At 38.5% G+C, this 24,507-nt stretch overlaps 2 protein-coding genes across 2 annotated transcripts; both read right to left on the bottom strand.

The window, feature by feature from the left end:
• Positions 1-9: 9 nt before the first annotated feature.
• On the bottom strand, positions 10-7,797 carry sigirr (single immunoglobulin and toll-interleukin 1 receptor (TIR) domain). The gene is made up of 10 exons (XM_069708226.1): positions 7,624-7,797; positions 6,410-6,688; positions 5,931-6,135; positions 5,704-5,831; positions 4,331-4,471; positions 4,064-4,207; positions 3,650-3,752; positions 3,306-3,459; positions 2,183-2,360; positions 10-966 (listed from the first exon to the last, which is right to left on the bottom strand). Exons 1-10 carry the CDS (start codon positions 7,691-7,693, stop codon positions 794-796), a joined length of 1,575 nt encoding a protein of 524 aa, XP_069564327.1. The 5' UTR covers positions 7,694-7,797; the 3' UTR covers positions 10-793.
• Positions 7,798-8,823: 1,026 nt separating this feature from the next.
• LOC138626529 (anoctamin-9) lies at positions 8,824-20,046 on the bottom strand. Its single transcript, XM_069708225.1, has 24 exons — positions 19,618-20,046; positions 18,881-18,955; positions 18,627-18,749; positions 18,355-18,491; positions 18,016-18,065; positions 17,875-17,933; positions 17,015-17,094; positions 15,474-15,608; positions 15,297-15,390; positions 15,159-15,219; positions 13,903-13,985; positions 13,699-13,803; positions 13,325-13,489; positions 13,209-13,245; positions 11,852-11,963; positions 11,670-11,727; positions 11,457-11,554; positions 11,166-11,362; positions 10,920-11,072; positions 10,665-10,812; positions 10,467-10,583; positions 10,074-10,167; positions 9,729-9,841; positions 8,824-9,396 (listed from the first exon to the last, which is right to left on the bottom strand). The coding sequence occupies exons 1-24, from the start codon at positions 19,636-19,638 to the stop codon at positions 9,381-9,383; spliced, it is 2,331 nt and encodes a 776-aa protein (XP_069564326.1). The 5' UTR covers positions 19,639-20,046; the 3' UTR covers positions 8,824-9,380.
• Between the last annotated feature and the right edge of the window lie 4,461 nt (positions 20,047-24,507).

Genomic DNA, 24,507 nt, shown 5'->3' with positions numbered 1-24,507 from the left:
GTGTGTGTGTGTGTGTAGCAGCATTTGGTGCTGTAACTGACTGACACTAGCGTGGTGAAATGTCAGCCACTCCCTGTTTACATATTTGCTCCTGCTCAGACAGGAACAATAGCAGACCTTCCCTGCTGCACCCTCATTTAGGCTCTGATTTCACTGCTGCTGATCATTACTCCATGCAGACAGAGATCGTACAGAGAAATAAACCAGTGTTTTTATTTGCTTGACTGCCATTTTGTTGATTTCCCTCACACACACACACAATGCTTCAACTTGTACACAAAGAACAATGAGATCATCAGTCACAGAAATTCTGCTGCTACAACTGACTGAAGGATGAACAAACTTTCTACATTTAAGTATGATTTAAGGACTGCTGTATAATTTCTCTGTTTTTATCAGTCTGAGCCATCTGTGTCTCGTCAACTATGAAGTGAAGACAAAACTGCTTAAGAAGCAAAATTCCTTATCTCATCTCATCAATCATTATTTTGCCCTCTGCTGGTGATGAAGTGACATTAAAAATTTAAATAGACACAAGTTTTACTGAATTATTTCAGATGATTTCACACAAAATATTTTATACAACAGTTATAAATTTAAAAATATTATAAATGAGTCAACAATAAGTGGAAATAGAAAATGATACACTTTGAATTCAATAACACGGTACAGAAGAAAAAAAAAAAAACATTATTTGGCTACATGAAACATAAATATAAAGAAATACCAACAGTGATCTTCACATTAGTATTGTTGTTTTTTTTAGAGATCAGCATATTGAGAGGAGTGTGGCTCAAATGACCTCCTCAGTGACAAGGCAGTAGAAGTCTGAGCGGGCTCCATAGTTGCGTGATCCCAGGTCAGACACGTCGATGTCAGAGGGTTTGGGCTCAGCTGATGCGATGGGTACAGCAGGGAGGACTGGAGCTTTACAGGCCAGAGCCTTGTACGCAGGGAGCCGAAGTCCTGAAACAGAAGGAGAAAAAGGTGACGAATGTATAAAAATCAATGTCCCTTTCCACCTCTCTGGTGTTGTATCGACTGAGCTGTATAGGTGTCTCATCTCTGAATTTATACTTCATTTCTGGTTCAGGTTATTACATAAGATAACATCACCTTAGGCTTACTATAAGAGATAAATACTTTTTTTTTTTTTTACTATACAGTGACAAGATGACCCTATTTTAACATTTTGGGAAATATTCTTTTCAATTTCTTGCTAAGAGTTAGATGAGAGGATCTATTTCACTCTCATCTGAAACACAAGCCAGGTTCTGTCCAAAGAGAACAACGTCTGTCTACCAGCACCTCTAAACCTCACCACTGGAGGCAATCTGAAAGAAAGAAAGAAAGAAAGAAAGAAAGAAAGAAAGAATATCTACCTATCTGTCTGTCTGTCTGTCTGTCTGTCTGTCTGTCTGTCTGTCTGTCTGTCTATCTATCTATCTATCTATCTATCTATCTATCTATCTATCTATCTATCTATCTATCTATCTATCTATCTATCTATCTATCTATCTATCTATCTATCTATCTATCTATATGACTTGTTAATGATCAACTTGAGAGGTGCTGGAAGGCAAACTTCACAGAGTCTGTGATAATGGTGTAATTCTTATAATCAAGGGGGGAAAAAAGAAGAAAATTCCCAAAATGTCAAACACTCTGTTCAACCTTAGCTTCTATGACTGTTTATGGTCTTTCATTGCAAAACATTGCAAACAAGCTGGTAAAGTAAACATGTGCAAGCTCATAAGATGTCCTAGTGACAAAGTTAAAGATTAACTGTAGCTGAATCAGTGTTTGTTGATTCAAATGAGTCAGAAACAAGGTAAAGTACAGTAGATTCAACTGCGCTGTCCATCAGGTTGAGACTTGCATTTAGGCTGTAATTTTTTTATGTTCTAAAAAGTACAAGAAATGCCAAACACATGACACTGACATCTCTGGATCAGAGTCAGTACCAGACAGTTGTTGAACATGAGCATGCTCGCTTCAGTATTTTGACTTCATATTAAATACCAAATATTTAAACAAAAATAGTTACATCTCACTGTCATTTGAGAAAAGTATTGCAGTATTACAGAAATGTAAAATGCATTTCTTTTAATTACAAGTGCATATAAACAAATGCGTTTTGTAGACTTATGTAAAGAGTGAACCCAGTGACTGCTGGTCTTACCCAGGTCTCCAGCAGGGTCGGTGTCTGAGCGGCAGTCCAGGTAGTCAGGGTCCAGGGTCAGCATGGGGTCTTTGTCGTCCTGCAGCACAGTTTGAGGATCACCTGCAGACTCACTGCGGAAGATGACTACGCGAGGCATCGCTAAAGCTAGCTCCATCCAGAAGACTGAGGAAGGAGTCTGTGGACAACAAACACAACACAGAACAACATGCTGCTAGAGTCAAAGAGAACTGAAACTTTTTGAAGAACAGAAGCGTTACTTTCTTGTATGATATTCAAAAACAATTTACTTTTTTTTTTTACACACTTTGTGTTGTAGTTTTAGATTTTAAATGAATACACCACTGCCAGTGTTGGCCATCCAGCTACACTCAATTACCCACAATAACAAAGTGAAACCATGTAGAACTGTGCAAATTTATTAAACACCAATGTGAAATTTCTCATTTCAGTCACTGAATGTTTCTAATTTTAACTTAAATGTATATTCAATCACTTTCAAACACATTTTTATACCGACAAATAACTATAACTGCATAATTTGTGGTTTAACAGATTTAGCAGTAAATCAGATTTTCTTTTCTCTCCCAATGGATAAAAAAACAAATTCTATAAAAATAATAATTTTGGCCTCCAATACTCCCATGAACACTTGGAACTGTTTTGATTATTTCACTGATAGATTTCTGACTACTGTTTCTGTCTGAGCTCCTCTCAGGTTTTAAGTGGGCGGTGCTCAGTTTAAGAAAAGGGATGTCACGTACATTCATGCACCAATCAGAAATTAGCAACATTTGAATCTAAATTTTATGACAATTTGTTTTTTTTAATCAAATCTGTCAAAAACCCACTTTCACTTTAGTGCAGTCCAGCTCAACACAACTTTCAATAATAAACATGTTGTTAAATTAAAACCTCTCTCACATTGTAAATAAAAACTGAACATTAGTTCAATACATTTTTCAGACGTACCTATTAAAGTGGTCACTAAATTCCTATATTTACACTATGTATATCTTTTCAACGCGAGTTGGCTGAAATGAAATGTACCTTATTGTCTAAACACACAAACATAATGGTGTTTAAAATCACTTGAATGTACAAGTATTATTGAGAATCTTACCACCGAGTTGTGCCTCCAGGTGAGTAAGGTGAGGCTGTGCTGGTGCTCACTGAGCTGCTGCTTGATCTCAGGCCTCATGCGTTTAGACTGACCCTCCAACATGATGATGATGATGGGTCGCTGACATAACTCCAACAAGTGCAGAAGGCCCTGTCTGAAAACACACACAGACACAGTATATGAAGACAGGACAGAGACGCTGCAGCACAAAGCAGCAACAATGACCTCAAGTGGTAAATTGTGATGATGCCACAACAATTATACTGAGTTTTATACTGCATGTAGACTCCTGTTAGTTGTTTCTATGTTCGTCTCTAAATACAATTGGTCTGTGCGAGTCTGACCTGAAGTTATTGGAGCACCAGTCCTGTTCAAGGTAAGCATGAGAGAGCAGCACGATGAGACGCCGAGAGCGACTCATGTTCATCAGGAGCTCTGCAGAAGGTTCTGGAGACACGCAATAATGTTGGTGCATTGTAAGAAGTAGGCAGATTTACATTTCATTAGGTTTTCCAGAACAACATGTGGCGAGTGCGACGGCAGATTCTGAAAATCCTCAATTACAAAAATTTTAAACATGAACATCAATGAATTGAATGTGCTTGTGTGTCCCCACTCCTGGAAAACAGAGGTAATAGTTACAGATCGAGAACAGACAGAAAGCTGCAAGACAGGAGCGTGATTTAAAAAACAGTATTTGTGTAAATTTGTCCTTTTAAAACAATACATCAGACTGCAGAGTCAGAATGTGATCTTACCAACACCAGGTAGGATATTGTTGTCATTGAGGTGCAACTTGTACCCATTTTTGTTTTCCAGGTGAGGTTTGAGAATAAAATTGACAAACTTCCTGTCATAGTCATTGTTCACATAGGAGATATAGGCGTCATATAATTTCCCATCTGAGGATGCAGAAAAACAAACATACCGGCATTGTAAATACTCTAGTTTTATATATGCAAAGTTAAATATAACTTTAGGTTATTATTTATGATAAACTCATGTCACTTCAGCAGAAGTCTCACCATTAAGTTCATAGTCTCCGTAGGAGTTCCTGTACCAGAACTTGATGTTCAGATGACACCTAGAGTAAACAACAGCAGCTACAGCCAGGAAGAGGAGGAGGACAGTGGCAGCAATAACAGCAGCTGTGTGGCTGGGGCTGTCTGAACACCGAAACACAACAACAGGCACAAAATGAAAACGCAAAACTTAAAATAAACCAACTTTTAACTGAAAATTATAATCATTATTTAGGTATATTTGTATGTTTTCATTGAGAGAAGTGTGTTGGCACTCTGTTGTATGTACGTTTTAATTGTCCAAATGGGGATAAATAAATTGAACTGAGCTGAATTAAGACTTATCATCACAGGCTGCAGAATATGGATTCTGTTAGCAGTGTGTGTCCGTGCAACCGAGTCTGTTTAAGTATAAAAAATAGGACAACAGAAAACACGTTTCAAATGCATTATTTATTCAGGGATGATTAAAATGAATCACAGTCAATCTGTGTTGTGAATCATAAAAACTCTGAACTGTTGGTCTGGTGCTGCCTCATTACATGCTGGGCCAGGCTCTGTGCCAAGACACTGAATAGACTGTATAAAAATGCTATATGGATTTTTTTTTTTTTTTTTTTTTAAAGGTATGGCCCTGCTCAAAGTTCTCCTCAATCGATCTCCTGTGACAATGTTAACACACTGTGGTGACTGCCTCCTGCACTGAATGTATGGAAATAGTTTTTACATACACTCGTCATATTAAAAGTACTCTTTGACTTATATGTAGATTCAGGACATATTTGGTTACTTCCACCCTTTTCTTGCATCTGCTCTGTCAGGTTTGAGTGCATAATGGGTTGTTGTTTTTTTGGTAGTAGGTAGGGCTGTCACAATTATTACATAATCACCCAAACGCAATTATTGAGTTGACTGCAATCATTTACAGAATCATTTTGACTAATCTGTATAGAAACAGCTTGATGAAACTAACAGAATTAGTCATTTATTTCTATATTTCAGTAATAGGTTTTGTATATTTAGGCTGTCATTTATGTAATAAATGAACCTGTGCAATCTTTCCTTAAAAGCCTAAAAGGCAAACAGAAGGGTTATTTTGATTTATATGTTCCAGTGTGCAATGCCAATATTGTGTTTCTTCATAATGTGTATGTATATTATTAAATTATGATTGGGCTTTTACTATAGTAGTGGTATAAAATTAACAGAAAACAACAATTAAATTGACGTTAATAACATTTACTTGTCAGACAATTAGTAGCAACAAAAATGTCTTGATTGTGACAGCCGTGGTAGCAGAAACATTTTTGGACACTCTGACACTTGATGCAGGACAGGACATTAATGACCCAACATGTGTCTTCAACTTGTCTTACTTGAATTCTGTAGGCTGAAGTCAGAAGAAATATTCCTCACAGTGCAGCTGTAGAGCCCAAAATCTTGCAGCTCTCTGATGGTAATTACGAGCAGACTGTTTACCATCACCTGGCCGCCACCAGGGTAACTGATAACAAGGACAGAAACTTGATCTAACAAATACTGCCTTTGATACAGGTAAACAATTAATAATGGAAAACTAATATTTTAAAAGTTTCAAAATCACCTTGACGATGTGTTCAGGAAGTGAAGTGTGTGGTTGGTGAGGGGCAGCCCAGCTTTGCTCCACTGCACCGTGGTGTCACAATGCTCCTCTAATGAGTCCCAGAGGAGAGCAGTGCAATTCAGTGTTACCTTGGATCCCACATTCCTCCAGAGTTCAGTCAGGCCCCCATTTGGTTTAAATTCTGGAGCTTTGGAGCACTGAGATTCTGTGTAAAGACATGCCACTGTTATCTGTGTGCACTGCAAGAGCTCCAGACAATAGAGGCCTTCATGTGCACTGCCAGGTCGCAGCTGAGACTTCTACCAGAGGACATGCTGAAACAAAAAGCCTCTTTGCAGGTGTATCCGTTCAACTAGCCCCTTCAACACCCCCACACAAAGTCTAAGTTTGCTGCTGGGACAAATAATAGCTTACGGCGAGAGCCAGACAATTACAGTACCAGGTTTGAGATGACTTCATTACACTTTACACATACTTACCCTTAACTATGAGCTGCACTGTGAATGAGGCTGTGCTGTTGCCGTGTTGCATACAAGTGTAATTTCCTTGGTCTTCCAAGCTGAGGCTGGCAAACTCCAGGTAGGTCTTCCCCTCCTGACTGTGGAGCGGCAGACAATCCTTCTGCCAGGTCAGCTGGGTTTGGGGGGGGGGCTGAGGCTGTGCAGGGTGCAGGGGGCACTGCAGCTGATAAGGAGGCCCCTGCTGCCCCATAAAAACCACCTGCTCCTTAAACATGCTCTCATTTACACAAGTCTGACCTGCAAACAGAGACGGGGGGGCTTACACAGTGTTGTTAACCTGAGACTGTACCTAATGCTAATGTGACCCATACCTGCATACAATATTCCATGATTTATGTTGTGTGATCCATATTAAGAAAATACTTGGAAACTGGCTTCACTTCCTTTTCATTAAACACTTTGCATACAGTCTGCTGATGCAAACAGTTTGCACTCGCTCTGTGGAGCAGCACAAGGCTGTGTTCAGCTTCAGTGTACCTTGTTCACTGACACTGTTTAATGGTGCATGAAGGGGAAGTTGTTTACTCTTTCACCCTGGCAGACTCTGAGCAAATGGGGTGTTTTGCTGACTTCGATTAAAAAAAAAAAAAAAAAATTGAATTAAAAAAATAATTTACTGTTGAGAACAAATTAAATGCTAACAACACAGTTCCATTTAAACTATCACACTTATCTGATTCTGCCAGGGAATAATTAAACACATCAAACAAACTAATGACAAATGCCCCATTAAATCCTGACTTGTTCTTCAAGATATTCGGCGCATGCGCTCATTGTGGCCACAACCAAAACCAATGTAACCTGCACAAATGCCCTCTTTAGTCGGTCTGGGACTTTCTCTTTGTACTTTTTTTTTTTTTTCTTGCACAGTTTCTCAAACACAGACACATCCGGGTCCATAGTCCGAGACCGGTCGAGTTGCCGGGGAACAGCATGTGACTGATGACCCTGTACACACTGACATGTGTACTGACCAAGTATTTACCTATCGAGCATCCCGCAAATTTGATTGTGACTTGTGGTTTTAAAATGTACAAATGTGCCCCAAACCAACAAACTGAATCCTACAACTCCAAAAAGATGTAATGTTTTTAAAAGGGGAGTTACAAACAACGTTTAAACCTATCATATCCGAGCAAATTCAAGTGAATTTTAATCTTGTACATCCTTACCGACTGCGAGGAAAGTCCTGTTCCATAACCCGGAGCACACCACCATGAAAGCAACTAAAATCACAGCCATGAGCGGCAGTTTTCCTCTTCCTCCTCCCTCGGGTTAGATATGAACCGAGTAGAGACGTTTAGCTGACCTACATCACTACCTGTAAGACTGTGTGTGTTAAGATTGGTGCAGTTCAGTAACACAGAGCCGCAGAGGAGACTAAGCAGACGTCAGCCTTCTGGGATCAACTGCACCTGGAAAAACCTGAAGCTCGATTGGCTGCTCGTGGTCACGTGACGCTCACACCGGCTTCTACCTGCGTTCCGGTGAAACTTCCTGGAGATATTGCAATGAAACTTCCTGGAGATATTGCAATGAAACTTCCTGGAGATATTGCAGGAAAACTCACCAAAATACATTCAAGTCAAGTGAATTCAGATTTATTGGCTCATTTTTCCAACCAGGGCTAAAGAAGATTTAAGAAGTACTAAAGTAAGGAGACCAAAAGAGAGAATACAAACGGTATTGTTTTGTTTAAGGTATCAATGGCCAATACATTTATTTTCCAATGTATTGTAATTCAGTTCAATAACGTCTTACTTTATAATTACTAATCAATACTACATGTATTAATGTCACAATTAAAGTCATTAATGAAGGGCTTTAATCATTATTGAAGGGAATAACTTATTATATTATTAGTAAACTTATTATTTACCATTAATAAAGTTACAACACACAAACCCTTTCAGTGTGCCTTATTAGAGAGTGCTAACTATAGAGTGTGTTTAACTATACACTCTTTAAATTCTATTTATCATGATGATCAAACTGTTAAACTGTTTTAAAGACCTTTCCGTGTGATCAGGAATGCATTTCTCATTGAGAAGTTTTATTAGAAAATGTGTGTGTCTAAAAATTATATTTAATGATAGCTTGACTCAAAAATAATAAAACTAACACGAGGAGAAACCATTTGTGGCTTTGATGTATATAAATAATCATCTTTAACACCCCCAAATTCCCCAACACTGTAGAGGAGGACATGACCTCAGACTACTCAGTAAGAGCTGCAGTCTGAAACATAACACTGATATACCTGTTAGTGAAATACTGTAGTAGCTTGGAAAGAAAATGCCCCTAGAGCTGCTCTTAAATCTGTAACTTGGCAAATAGAAATAGTTAACAATGACACATTTTGTTCAACAAACTTCAATTTAAAAGATGTTTAATGAGGACAAAAGTTTCCTTTTTTATTCAATAATATAAAATATCATAATGCAAAACACTTGTGTCGGATTTACAAAAGACACGATCAGATTCTGTCTGTAATAAAGCAACAATCATCACAGCGCTTTTTATTTTTTAACAATATAAGGCAATATCATAACACAATCAGCACATTATTTGCAGTGGCACTATAAATGATCTTTAGGCTTTCAATAAAACACCCACAAACGCCTCACAAATATAGAGATCCAACAGCAAGCCATCAGTGCATTCTTAATATAGAATAAGAATAATCTTAAAAAAAAAATTAAAAAAAATGAGTCTGTCTTCACAGTTCATGTTTTGGATGAGAATCCAGAAAGACAGCACTTAACTTCTGACTGCAAATATTAAAAGCCACAGTGCTCCATCCGAACTCCTGATTAATGGCCTCACAGTTGACTCAATGCTGCGATAGTCTGGACACTTCAATGCACAAGGCAACACTGGGTTCATGCTCTCACGATAAAATGTTTCCCATCAAGGCTTCTGAATGCTGTCATGCTTCAAATGACCTGCAAGAAACAAAAATGTTTGTATTCATGAGTCATCACTGAGGCGATTAAGATTAAATTTAGCATTTTACATTGAAGTACCATGAAATGTATGTGGGATATTTCTTTGTTTAAATGGATATCTCCCAAAAAGAGTGAAGAGTCATGCAAGTGCTAACACAGTGGGTTAGGGTTTCCATTGCAGTACGCGTCACATCGTGGCCAAATCCCAGTTAAACACAGTGTTACGCTATTGCATAACAGTTTGAAACCTGATGAAAAAGATTGTACTTTTCTGGCACCCAGCTGCCATGTCTGTGTGACCATGTACAACTGTATTATTTAAGACTCACCTGAGTTCCTCTTTTAGTCTGTTGAGTTTATCAAAGAGTCTGTCATTCTTCACTTGCATGGGAGCGCTCGGTACAAACCAGGCTGCAATGAATTTGCATATGACGACAACATGCTGAGGGCAGAGAGAACAATGTTAAGAATGTAATCTCTCGTTCTACCTGTTAAAATATGAAATGGTTTCATTCACACGTTCTGATTTTGTTGAAACTCAACACACACAGTTCAGGACTTTGACACTTTGAGCTTCTAAACAAACATAGCTGGGAAGATGTGGTTAAAAACTGCTCAAATAAATCAATGCATGAGTGTAATGTCTAGCTTTATCAAGGTGTGAAAAGGCTTACCTCAAAGAGGATGACAAATGCAAAACGCACAGCTAAGATCAGCCAGAACTGTGGTGTAAAACTATAGTCCTCACTGCTCCTGTAGTCTTTATAGCTGTGAAGAAGACCAGACCAGTTATTAGTGGGTTTTTTTTTTTTTTAAACATCAACACACATTGAATGATAAACTGCAAGGATGCCCAAACACTTTAATTCTAGGAGAATGTCAACTCCTACAATACTTTTATTTCCTGAGGTTACACAGTCCTAACAGGAACAGTACACTTCTACCAGTATAATAACAGAATATGAGTATACTGCAGACATTTTTCTTTGTTGAAAACGAAATGTCAGAGTCATGCAAGTTAAATGACTTCAGCTGTGGAGGGAAAATACAATTAAAAGAGAACAAACCTGCAGTACGTGACATTTAAGCCATTTGAAGTGACCATCTGGTTGGATGAAAACGTTTTGTTGTTATCGTTCATTTTTGCGATGGAGAGAGTGTTGCTGATGTAGCCAACCATGCAGCTGGAACAGGAGAGAAATGTGTTGTTGCACAGATCATTGCAAAACACAAACTATTTCCTGAGGAATGCGCTCAGTTCTTACTCGATATCAGTCACTGTGCCGTTGGCACACGGGCCGTAGCGGAAACGATACACCAGCCGAGGGATAAAGTCCGAGGACACACCAATGACCAGGCCATTCGCAACGACAGCTAAGACACCAATAGCCTCCAGTATGTCTAGCCACACGCCTGAGGAGAAGGGTAAACGTGTAAACAAGACCTACAGGTTATTTCACTGCCACAAGGCCATGATAAAGAGTTAATGAATAAATTATTTGGTCATAAGTGACTCTAACCGATATCGTTGGTTTTCTTGGGGACCATTCTGCGCTCCAGAGTGACCATCTTAATGGCATCCAAGCGTATCTCAATGATATTATTAATTAGGGCCAGCAGAGGAGCAAGAGGAAATGCAGCCACAAAGATGGTGGTGAAGCTGAACTGGATCACTGAGGACACAGTAAAGAAACTTATTACAGCATCTGTCAAAATAGTTTAGTGCAGACTGTGTTTGTTGTTAAAGCATTGGAGAGAGAACGTACCCATCTCCAGAAACTCAGTGAACAGGCTGAAAGAGTCCACATCATTCAGACGGTAGTTGCTGTGCCAGTCTCGAAGCTTGCAGTTTTCGCATAGCTCTGCTCCATTTCTGACCTCTGATTCATCTTTCAGATAGCAGTGGGCACATTTCCTCTGTAGCTTCTGGGTTCTTCTCCCCTTCAAAAGCGTGCAGAACCAGCTGATGCAAAGAAGAGACAGCATTAGTCAGTCCAGGAAAAGTGGACAACACATTTCACATGCAATATGTCATTAAAAAAGTAATGTATACTTACGGGCCAGTAAACTCAAAGACATTGCTGATGGTTTGCTTTAGTACCATTATAATGGTCATTTGGATGAACAGGTCTGTGAGACATCCGCTGGGGTGACACTTCACAAAACAGAGTTACATGTTTGGAATAAAGTCAGATATTTTAAACCAAAAAATGGATGTGAATGTGTCAGTTTAGTTGTTTTAAGAGGGATACAGATCCATGTTTGCTCACCTCCTCCAGTCTCCACTCCCCGGCAATTCGTACATAATCACCGGGATGGCCATTTATCCTAAAACGTATGTTACAAAATAAGCCATTATTTGTCACACATGCTTCAGCTTCAGAAAAGTAAATCAAGGCAGGAAAGCAGGTTTGATAAGATCTGACAACGGGTCTTTTACACAAGTTCTTACCTCCCAAGAAAAAATGCCACATAGATGAGAGAGGAGAAGTAGGTGAAGAACTGGAAAGTGAACATCTTGACTGTGAAGTTCTTCTCTGTGGCAGCAAATGACCTTGTTTTCTCTGGTAAAGACAGACCTCATGTCAGTGGATGTCAGTGTGCATGCATTTCTATATTTAGCCAGTAGATGGCACAACCTCACACACTCAAGAGGAGCCCTATTACACATACAATGATTCAAAATTAAACTGTGATTACATTATTACCCCTCTTCACTTATAATTTATCTTAAATATTCTATATTGGGTGGAAATAATATTAATATAATATATTTAAGTATTAAAATCTGATGTCATTGTGAATTATCAGACATTATTGGGTCAGTTTTGATAGTCGACTTGGCACATCATGTTTGTACTTTGGGTGCTCCACTAAGCCCAAATACACCTTTTGTCATGCAGGTAACTGAAATGTAGTATTTTGAAAAGCACAGTTTGAATTGATCATCTTTATGATGGATGCATTTTAGTTACATTACTGATATAAGGCAGACTTGACTTACTGACACAGTATTTATTTATTCATGTTATTACCTTCAACGTGTAATTCCCCTGCTAAGACAAGTCAAAATATCTACGGTAAAAACGGTCTGCTAGGTTACTGATGGGCATCCAGGCCAAGAGGATACAGAGGAGCTCAGATATATTCTACATGACAGTGAACAATAATGCACTACCCCATATTTTCATGTTCATTGCTTCTCTGTCTTCCTCTTCTGCATAGGTCTCCAACCTCAGACTCTCTCTCCCCACTCCTGGTGTATCCTCTGGAATATTTTACATCCTGTGCCATGCTGTCAGTTGTGTTTCCTTCCTCTGGATATGACCTGACCTATCACACATCTTTACAACTGCTCACATATGGTGTCCCAATTCCAATGTCCAATCTAAACCCCGAACCCTGTGACATAAACACAGCGTTCCTACTGTGTAGTAAAAATGTATTAATGTAAATCAGGTAGTGGCAGCTCTGCTTTGAGTGTTTGATTTTGGGTTTCCCATTTGAAATAGTTTTAAACCATTTGTGGTTATTTGTTCCAAGAATGTTGACAGACTAACAGAACGTGAGCAGGAAAAAAAACAGTCCAGCTGTATTTGTAACATTGGTTTTGGGTCACTTCATTCAAGACAGTTTTCACTCTCAGTCTAATGGGACACAACCTTCCTGCCTGCTATCTGTGTGACCTGCTTCCTGACTGTACCTGTCTTCCTGCTTCAGCTCACATGACATTAGTGATAACATAATTTCTTTGAAACTTGGCACAATATAAAAATGTTAAATAATGAGAGTCGGTAGATTAAACATACCTATATCACAGAGTTTCATGGCCACGATCCTGTTGATCTGCAAACACAAAGACATGATCAGAGTCACAGAGAATATCACGAGGACGACAGAGATTCACTGTTAGAGATCTGTGTACCCGAGTCATGACAGTGATGATGAAGTAATGGAGGACGGCACCCAACATCATTGCTCCGCTGCTGGAGTAGTTTCTCAGGAACTCCCACGATCCCTTAGCCAAAAACCCCGCTGCGATCACCCTGAACACCACCAAGACATGTGTCAGGCCGATGATCACCAGTATCTGTGGAAACCCCAAAACACTTGTTTTTGTCACTGTTCTTCTGCATCGGCACTTAAATCTTACCTTCATGCTGTCAAATACAGGCCTAACCCGGAACCTCACCTAACTTCAACCTGATCATTATCTTAACCTGAACTCCAAAGATGAAGATCGTTCATCCTTTTTTAAATACATTGAACAGAAGAGTGGAAGAATAACAGGTTTCTCACCATAAATGTGACGCAGACCAATACCAGAGTGCTGCGCAGGTACGAGTGCTTAAACGTTTTTGGTTCACACTCTGCATTGTTCACAATTTCCAGGATCAGCTCTTCCTATAATTGAGTGTAAAAGAAAAACCAAACACAATCATGAAATCCAACGAGCACTGTCGTCGCACTGAAATGAGGTGTAATGTATAAAACAAATCGTACCTCCTCCTCAGACCAATCAGACACTTTCCACTCGCACACATAGGAAGCCCGATGTCTCTTCCAGAACTCCAGAAACAGTGTTGCTGTGAAAAACAAGAATATATATAAGGTGTCGAAGCCTTTCCCGCAAAAAATATGGACACTCAATGACATTAACAGTTTTCATCAAACAAGTCCATTGTGTAAAGTGTTACAAACACAAGTGTTAATGTGGTCTGAATTAATATTTCACTGGAGAATATGAAAATGTTGATGTGTTTTTTTTTTTTTATTGAGGTTTAATATCCTATGATTTTTTTTTGTTTTACAGTGTTGGGACAACTTGGACATGAAGCTACTGTATCAGTCAGACAACTTAGACAACAGTTTGGTTCAGTTAAAAATAAAAAAAATATGACTGGAAGCCGAAAACTCTCTTACTGTTAACTGCTACTTTGATGATAAATTGTATTATATGAGTTCCAGTCTTTGTTTAGTTTGTTCAGTCACTTATTGCAAAATTACAGTGTATTACTTTTAACAAGCTTTGAATTGGTCTTAGAGAGAGACTTCCATTCAGCTGGACATATTATGTCCTCTCATTACAATGTTTGTTTTGTGCTTGATATTTTCTCTTTCTGTGTCTCCCCCTCCCCCTTCCTCTCATACACTCATGCATTCACTTTCAGTTTTTATTGAAGAGGGCAGTGGCTGTTCGAGTTAACCATTCTTGTTCTACAGTTCTGATGATTAACTTTGGTTAAGTAAATTGTCATTAACTAAATCCCTATTTTCTACCGTATGAGTTTGATACGAGAAGAGATTTAATAGCAGATTTTAAACATCCACAAAAACAGAGACACTAAAAGTAGAAAAGCGGAGTAAGGTGGTGAAAAAGCATTTATATGTTCTTATAGATGACTGCTTGACCACCCCCACGGCCAGATGGCCTGGGCTGATTAAGATGTGAGTAGCCAGGAAGTGTAGGTTTGCTCAGTGATGTGGCATCTCCTTGGCAGTGCACATCTCAGTGATCAAAAAAACTGGCAGTCGGATTAAATAAATCTAAGGCAGATAAAAGACTCGTTTGTGCAAGGTGTCCTGTATAGCCAAAAACGATTGGACAAATAAATAACAGTATTGGCTGAGTTCTGCACCCTGATTTTCAGTTCATAAATGTGCCTATTGCATGGCAATTAATTAATGGCTGTGAAGTATGACTATTATATACGACACTAATTTATTGTAAACTTCTATCTGAATACTGACAAACTCACCCCACACTGCCATGAACATCGCAAAGAGCACTGTGCCATTATGGTCGAACAGCAGGCTAATCTGTAGTTAAAAAGAACAGCAGTGAGCACCAACATAATTTACCATTCAGCTATAAAGTAGTAAACGTATTCACATACCTTGGCATATGAGCAGGTGTCAGAGAGCTGCCATACTTTGCAGCCCTTGTCACAAAGTGGACACATGACTGTGTCAGCCTCACAAACCTCCTTTCTACAAGACAGTAAGCCTGGTTATCACAGAGGAAATGCTCTACTATGACACAGGTAATGACAGAAATCTGTAGAAAAACTTACATGAGGGGTGAGGTGTTGAAGAAGGAAAGGCCATAGAGGAAGACGATGATGCCTATGAGTGCAGGTGGGATGAGGAGATATGTGTACCAGCCCAACCACAGGTAGTACAAGGCCACTTTCTCTCCAAAGTAGTTCCTATTATGTAAGAACACACACGCATGCTCAAACATAATAAGGAGAGATGTACAGATATGTACATTATATTATATAAATTATTGTCAAAGTTTATGCTTTCTTTTTGAAAACTGAATCAGTTTACGGCATATATGTACTTTATCTAAGAGCTTTACATCACACACAATACATTATGTTCACTATGCAATGCTATACTTAGCATACAGTACAGGATATGGTATATCTAAGTATTTTTTATTTTAGTCAGTGGTCGATGCACCACATAAGTCCACAGAGAAATATTTCTACTATCAGACAAAATGACATGAAACGTTGCACAGACATTTATGTTCCTCAGAGGGTGAATGCTACTGACTTTGACGATCCCTTTCTCTTTTCATCTAGTGCAAGTAACCGGTCAAAGTTTCACTTTGTCCAGTACTTTGGTTTAGGTTAGGTTAGGTTAGGTAGTTACTTTATTAATCCCCGAGGGGAAATTTTTTCGCTACAGCAGCATACAGAAGCAATGAGATAATAATAGAAATAATAGAATAGAATAATAGAATAGAATAGAATAATAGAAAAGCAATAAAATAGCAGTAAATAGCAGTAAAAAAATATTTAAAAAAATGTTTTGTTTTTTTTAAAAAATGTTTTTTAATGTTTGTGACCAAATATCTGCTAAACTAATGACATTTCCCATCAGTCACAGCTGCTGTTTGTGTTTAGTGCTAAATAGCAAATGTTATAATGCTAACACACTGACTTACAATAGTGACCTTGGTAAATGTACCTGCTAAACCTCAGGATGTCACTTAGTGTGAGTATATTAGCATGCTGACGCTAGCATTCAGCTTAAAGCCCTGCCGTGCAGCTGAGCCTCACTTAGCTGCTAAAGTGGCTGAAGACACTTGAGGTGGAGTGTTTTCTTTTCACGTGTTCTGACTTTGCGGTATTGAAAATAATTACACTGTTGACAACAACCAGTTCAGGACTGATATCTTGCCACAGCCTTCTGCTGATTCGCCAAATGTGAGAGAAACAATAAAAAAAAAAAGCTGAAATTGTATCTTAAATATCATATTAACAGTCATATGAAACATATTCAATTAGCCTTTTATATGACTAACATTATGTGAGGTAAATATCATGGTTGCTCCTCTCACTTACAAGCACAAGCATAATTCATGGTGATGCATTGCATTCTCAGTATACAAGTGAATCTAAAGACAAAGACTTTGTCTCCTTAACCCCAACCTGCATTACATACTGCACTTAATCTCAAATAATGGTTCCAAACAATGCCTGCATCTTATTAGTGCCATGTTTGTTGTTGTCTTGTTTCCAAAGCAATAATGCTGCCATCGCTGCAACTGTATAGAGATAAAAGCAAAATAATGAATAGGTTGTTGTGTTGCAGTTCAAACCTGACAGCAGTTATGGGTTGCCCTTGGAGACAGGCTGTCCATCGTGCCCAGTTCTCTTTCAGCTCTCTCTGTCTCCGTTTCTGAAAGCAAAAGGACACAAAATCAAAGGAAATCACCGACACGAAGAAGAGCTTTGTACGAACTGGTTAACACAACATACAGTTATAGTATAGTGACAATAGAAGGTTACAGTTTAAATATAAAATCTACTGACATTTTTAACAGATTTTCACGTTGATTTATACAAATAAGAGCATCCAAAATCAATACTGCCTCACAATATAATCATAAACTGTACAAATGTATAAAATACATTTACATTTCCAGGACACTTACATGTGGTTGTGAATAAAACAGAAGTACAAACATGTACATGCTTACATGTTCACATATGTATCAGTGCATGCTCACAAACATGCCCACTTACTCACAACATTGGATGACTCACTAGATTAATATGACTCTGCGAACAAATACTTTTTTGGCATGCAATATATTGTTTTGGAAATCCAATGCCAAGTTTCACTTCATAATTGTAGAAGCATAATAGTGTCACTATTTTTAACCAAAGAATGAGGATCTAAATGGAGAAAGCCCTGACACATACTGACTGTGGATAATCCAATCATTCTCATCTGATCTTAAACAATTATTGATACCATCTTCTGTAAGGACTACTTTTGTTCATGTCTACTGTTCATACAACATTCCAAAGTAAAAGATTACTAAAAGCTTTTGTGCAAAGCAACCGACTGTCCAGTTCCTGTCCAAACCCTGATGACAATTTGCACCTAGAAGTTTATAATAATACTTGGTGTATAAAAACAAGGTTGTAAAAATATGTATTCTAGGAATTTTACCTCATGTAAACAGAACTTGGCTTCAAAAACCTTGATCCTCATGAGATCCCGCAGTCCCTCTGTAAAGATTAACAGGTAAAACTTTATTTTAAATTAAGTGTCTGGTCAAATAAAATTTGACTGTGAATAATTTTTTCTCACCTCCTGAATGGATGTGGGTGTGATTTAATATGAAGTGGACAATCCTTATCCTGAAACAATAACAAGTGTCGCATTTACAGCTAAACGAAGTCAATTAATTCAGTAATTTTTTTTATGGATCATCTATAATATCACATACAAACAAACACAGATTTAATCTACACATCACAGGTTTATAAAAAATAATTGTATCGTCTAAATAAAAAAAGACATCAGATATAATATGCATAAGAACAAGCAATTTGTAACAGTAACATCATTTGGGGGACATTACGGATGCTTTAAATTGCACCAGTGATTGTTAAAAATGCTAAAATAAGCTGCAGTTACATGGTTTACCTTGTACTGAGAGGTACACTGTTCTGATCTGAGCTCCAGTTACAGGCATCGGACACTTTGAGCAGATATCTGTACTTCTCAAATATTTCTTTGGGTGCTTGAATACCATAGAAGACGAGATCATCATCGATGATTTTCTGACAGGAATAAATCATGACAAGATGAATGAATGACCTGTGTAACCTCTGGAACAGAACTAACAGGACTTTGTGGAAATGCATAATATCCGTGAAAACAAGTAGGCGTTGTTTGGTTGAGTATCAAAGACTTACTGTAACTTTGAAGTTCTTTTTTTTCAGTTCATCAACGTATTCAGTTTGCTTCTTGAAAGACTCTCGCTCCTGGTCATTAATTGTTTTTGCAACCAGGACATAGTCATATGACAGTGGTGTGTGCTGTGTGACAGAAACGATGCGCCAAAGTCAGACTTACAGATGCTGTATTATATGGTACAATATTAATGTGTGAATTAAGATGACCAGGACTAGTTGGCATGTTCTTAAAGCGGGCACATTAAGAATCTTACCACAGGAGGAAATGATGTCTGTTCGTTGCCATTCTCTCTTACCACTCCCATCAATTCCAGCAGCTCAATACTTGGCTTCAAATTAAAATAATGAAAAATATTACTAGGAGAATGTAAACAACCACAAGCACTTGATTTTAAAATGGTATGAAAAGCGAGTCAAAAATGATTTTATTCTAAAAGATAATTAGGTTTCACGAGTCCACTGATATGGGATAATAAGTATGTAAGGATCATTAGAGATGTCATTATCTATGAAAGAATCCTGTCTAACTATAACATGGGGGTGTGTCCACAAATGCCACTGTGCTGAGAAAAACCTGTGGTGATCCTGACTCACCATGTCTGTATGCAGAGGGATCATCTAACCTGCTTGAACAGTATGACAGGCTAACATTGCTCTCACCTTTATGTTGATCCATGAGATTCACCGACAGTGAAGGTGTGACAAACATACAATCTCTACACTGTGATACCAGTGGAAAATACAAACATCTCATACATGCCCAGCTCAGATTAAAACATGAATCTGTAGCCAGGTCTTGATTTGTGTGAATATGTCTGTGTAATCTTTGGATCTTTTGATGCATTGCAATGAGTCTTTGTTGGAGTTAAATTTGATAAATACAGGACTGGCAGTCATGTTGAACAGCAGGCCTTTGGTAACATGGCAAGGCTTCAGAACAGCTCCATTATTTATCCATATAATCTCAGCATTATAGAATCAATTCACCTACCTGCCTCCTGTGGACGGGCATGGTGAGTATGTGCTGAATGCTGCAGCGATTTCCCGGATTACCAAAAAACCTTCAGTCACCATTCACTGATACCAAAACCTTTCGGTCAGCTCACCGATATGTCCGACGTATAAAATGACATTAGGGCTATTCAACAGAAAGTAGGTAACTTCCGGATTTCCTCCTTGAACAATTGCGGTGTTGTTTTGCCAGCAAAGGTATGTAAAAGCGACTCTACCTGTTGCTGGTGTCACAACATGTCCTGTATATGTACAGCCTCCACGCTTGTCTCTGTTTAGTCAGTCAAGCGGCGTGATTAAAAAAAACGGATAAAAGCAGAATCTACTGTATGGCAAAGGAACCACAGCCACAAAGAGACCACCCCGATTTGACTTGTCAGGTGCGATGGATTGGCATGTTTCTGTCGCCTTCTTCTCCTCTTCCTCAGCGACGCACAGTACCGTTGATTCACCGCTAGATGGCAGCAGACACACTGGCTTCAAACGCAGATTAAACCACTGGCCTGGCTGCGAGCTGACTCATCCTACACACAGCTCTGACATTTTCAAAACAAGAAAATTACAATGCGAGAGCATCTCGAAATCCATAATGGAAACACTGAGCAGATTTCCATTTCCATTGTGACCAGACTAGTTCAGTGCCCTCGTGTAAAACATTTTTTTTTTATAAGATGGCTTTTAATTCATTTTTATATTCTTAATATTTTCATTTCTTGTCTTTTAACTATGTTTTTATTTATTTTTGCAATGGGGCAGTGGTCAAGGTGGCTACTTCCACATTTTGCTCTTTGGTGTAACATGACAAGCTCCCGGTTACTCTTTTGGCGGGTGCCATAGACTGTACCGACATTAAAAGATTAAAATGTCAAAGGCTGAAGTAACCATTGGTCTGTCAAATGTCCTAACTTCTTCTATCCGTTTCAAATTAAAAGCCCCCCAGCCCTTCATACACAGTCAAGCTATATAGTAGATTCAAATAAAGTCTTGTTTCTCTAATAATTTCCTGTGATTATGTATTTTTATGTTGTGAACACAAGCTATATTTCTTAGTATATTTTATTCATAGTAAAATGGTAAATGGTCTGTACTTGTATAGCGCTTTATCACCTTTTGGTCTCAAAGCGCTTTAACACTGTTTTCCCATTCATACACTAATGAAACAAATCACCATGCAAGGTGCTGCTATCAGGAGAACATTCACACACTGATGGTACACCATCGGGAGCAACTTAGGGTTCAGTGTCTTGCTCAAGGACACTTGGGCATGTGGACAGGAGGAGCTGGGGATTGAACTACCAACCTTCTGATTAGTGTTCAACCCACTCTACCGTCTGAGCCACAGCCTCCCATGTAGAAATTCTGAATTTAAAACCTGACTTGGTGATATTGCCCAATACACACACCAACATGTGAATAACATGAAAATAAACAAAATGGATAAATATAAATAGTAATTAATCTTATTCCTCAATGCAGTTACAGTGTTCTAGCTTTCTGACTGCTTAAACAACTGCATCATACATAATGTCCCTCTTTTCACAACAAACAAGTCCACATTTACTGGAAATACCAAAATAAAAGCCATAAAAGAATAATGCCGGTTCATAAATAAAGAAAAGCACAAGAGATTTATGCACTGTAATCTTAACAGTCATTTTAAACTTCACTTTTGGGGGGGAAGTGCACATTTACGCAATAGCCCTGAGATTTTCCATTTTAAATTTACTAGCCTACTTTTTTACTTCAGTACTCGTTTTTTTTCCAGCAGGTACTTTTATCGATATAGTTCATAACTTTACTCCACTTAAATGCTACTTTGAAATACTGTTTAATGCAATAACATTACTAACACCACTTGCAGGGGGAGACATTCTTTAAACGGAAGGCTTACTTGATTATTTTGTGAGATGCTGTACGTATTGTTTTGAGAATATTATTCAATCAAATATTTTATTAGTAAAGAATCTTAGCCTGTTCTTGTCCTCTTTACATGTGATTCCCATTGCACAGTCCAGGACCTATATCTGTGTCCCATCCTTTCCCTTTAACCTTAAACCAGAAAGACAAAGTAACATTTGAAACGGGTGGTCCTCCCTGCCTTGTTATTAAAGATGATTTTTTTTTTTTTTCCATTAGTCTTGGGATTCTTGGAAGGCAGTGCTTACCCAAGAAGACCCACATCTCAAAGCAGAGAGGTGATATGAGGCTGGAAAAAAAGTGGTTGCGAAAATAAGCAGCTGTATTTCTGTACTTGGCCACACCCCGCAGAAGAGGATAACATAATTACACCCGCACAGGACTGTTTAGACCACTTGAAGGGCAACAGAGGGGACTGCTGCTACTAAATTTGACTGGAGTGGAAGCTCAGAGTGAAGAGGTGGCTGGGAGGAGCTGTGAAATTCTGCAGGGAACAGACATGGCTACAGCCGTGTGACTGATCAGGAAGAAGAGTTATAAGGAGGTAACAGACAATAATCAACTGGAGCCGTATGGTTACGTTCAACTGCAATGTGTAATAAACTTCAACAAACAATTAAACATTCAACTATTTATACTCACATTTTAGGATCAACATATGCAATACTTAGTGCATTCAAAGTAACAATAACTGCTTAGCAGCTCGAAAACATAAACACTCATGAACTTGTCATCAATATCACAGGTGAAGAAAGAAAATTGTCTCGTTAGTGCAAAAAGTTTAGTTTCTTTGGATCCAAACGTTTAAGATGATTCCGTGTTGAGGTCGTAACAGTTTTTTGTCAGATAGGTCCTGTATCAAAGAGAGCTCTTTGGTTCAACAAAAAAATAGTCAGAGATGTAGGGCTTTGACTGTCCTACCACACTGGTGCACTCGGATGAAGGGATGAAGGGTTGAAGGAACGGATGGTCTCCTCCGTGGAACAACAGGTGATCGTGGTCCAACTCCTCAGGGTTAAAGGTGGGTCGCCATCTCCTTCGTCAAGGAGAATCCAAATCCAAAATCTACAGGGTTCTCCAGGTAACTCAAAACCCTAGCCTGTATGAAAACAAGGCTACTACTTAACGGCATCACAAAATTCAGTTCTCTAAAGCCTTACTGAAAATTCAATTCAATTCAATTTTACATATATATCGCCAAATCACAACACAGGTTATTTCATGGCACTTAACACATCAAAGTCGTTCCAGCAAGACTTTACAATATTATTCAGAGAAACCCAACAATTCAACAATTCCCACATAAGCTAGGAGAGAAAAAAACCCTCCTCTTTAAGGGAGAAAAACCTCCAGCAGAGGGAAGGAAAAACTCCCTCTTAACAGGAAGAAACCTCCGACAGAACCAGGCTCAGAGGTGGGCGGCCATCTGCCTCGACCGGCTGGGGTGAGAGGAGAGCAGAGAGAGAAAAGGACAGCATAGAGATACAAGAGAAGAACTGTTGGTGGAGACGACAATCGCAGAGCAGAGACATGCAGCTCCATGGCGGGACATCTGCAAAAGAAAGTACAGAAACTACGCGAGCGAGGGAACCGAATGGAGAGACAAAAGACAATAAGCAAAAACTATGGGAGAGAAAAAGATGGTGAGGTATGAGTCTATAGAGAGTTAAAGAGTAGGAGGAAAGAAAAGAAGCTCAGCGTGTAACTAACTTAAATCACATCCAAATTCTACTGTGACACAACAGCAATTAAAATAATTAATTGGTTTCACTGTACAGTATTTCTTATGGAATAACATTTCTCTTTTCATCATGAATTATGATTTATTTTAAACATTTACTATGAAATTTATGTATTTACTTTTTAAAACCATCTGAAGTTTTGCCAAATTAACTATCCGTACTGACTATGAAGGTGAATCAAAGCCCAAGAAACTCAGTCCTTGTTTAGTCTGTCTTGACGAATGACAAATTTGTGACTTTGATTGCAGATATTATCTCATTGTCTGGGTAGCTGGGCAGTGATGGAAAGCAAGTACGGCAAGTACATACATAGTACAATTTTGAAGTACTTATACTTTACTTGAGTATTTCCATTTCATGCTACTTTATACTTCCACTCCACTACATCACAGAGGGTACTATAGTTCTCCTCCACTACATTTATTTGAAAGCTTTAGATGTCTTTAGATATCTCACTAAAAATCAAAGACTAGATAAAACGTCCAAAAAGTAAAAACAGATTCATGTGTAAGAACTTCCTTTTTTCTTCCTTCCTCTCCCAGTAATCATAGACAACCCCTCAGACTTATCTGCTGTCCCTGTATATAAAACTATAAAATGAGTGGTTCCAACTAGTTCCACCTTTAGCAGCTACAACAGTAACATGCTGCTCACACACTGATGCTTCTATTAATAGTCTAATGCTGTCATATTTAATAATATATCACTCAGAGGAACCAAACTAGCACTTTTAAATTGATATTGTTAGTGGCATACATGTTGCTGCTGACGCGTGCAATATTACTTTAGGGGGACTTTTCATATCCTTGTTTTCGGCACTATTTTATTGCCTCTAATTCTTCTTTTTTTTTCTGACCGGTCATGACGTCATCAATCCAAGGCTCGATTCTGATTGGCCGGCATGTGTCCAATCTAAAATAGCTTTTACAGTTAACTTAACTGTATTTTCTTTCCTCTTTTACCTTTTAGTGAGTAGAAACGCTATGTTGTAAAAAAAAAAAAAAAATTAAAAAAATACCCTCCCAGTTGTGCTATTTCAATGAGGTGAGCCTCCAACCTTTCTAACGTTACTCTCTATCTGCTGTTGGCTCGTTCATGCTGCGTATTTTGGACCATCTACTTGCGTCGGTACAGTTTGCATACCTAACGCGTGGACATTTGGGTATCTGACTCGCACTCAAAAGACTATTGGTCTTGTGATGTGGAGACAC

The sequence above is a fragment of the Brachyistius frenatus genome, unplaced genomic scaffold, assembly GCF_029030835.1.
Source record: "Brachyistius frenatus isolate BFR_SWC_R1_liver_20210118 unplaced genomic scaffold, ASM2903083v1 Contig_74, whole genome shotgun sequence".
Taxonomy (NCBI): Eukaryota; Metazoa; Chordata; class Actinopteri; family Embiotocidae; genus Brachyistius; species Brachyistius frenatus.
Note: the sequence above shows the minus strand (reverse complement) of the source record. Positions and strands in the feature narration are given on the sequence as shown.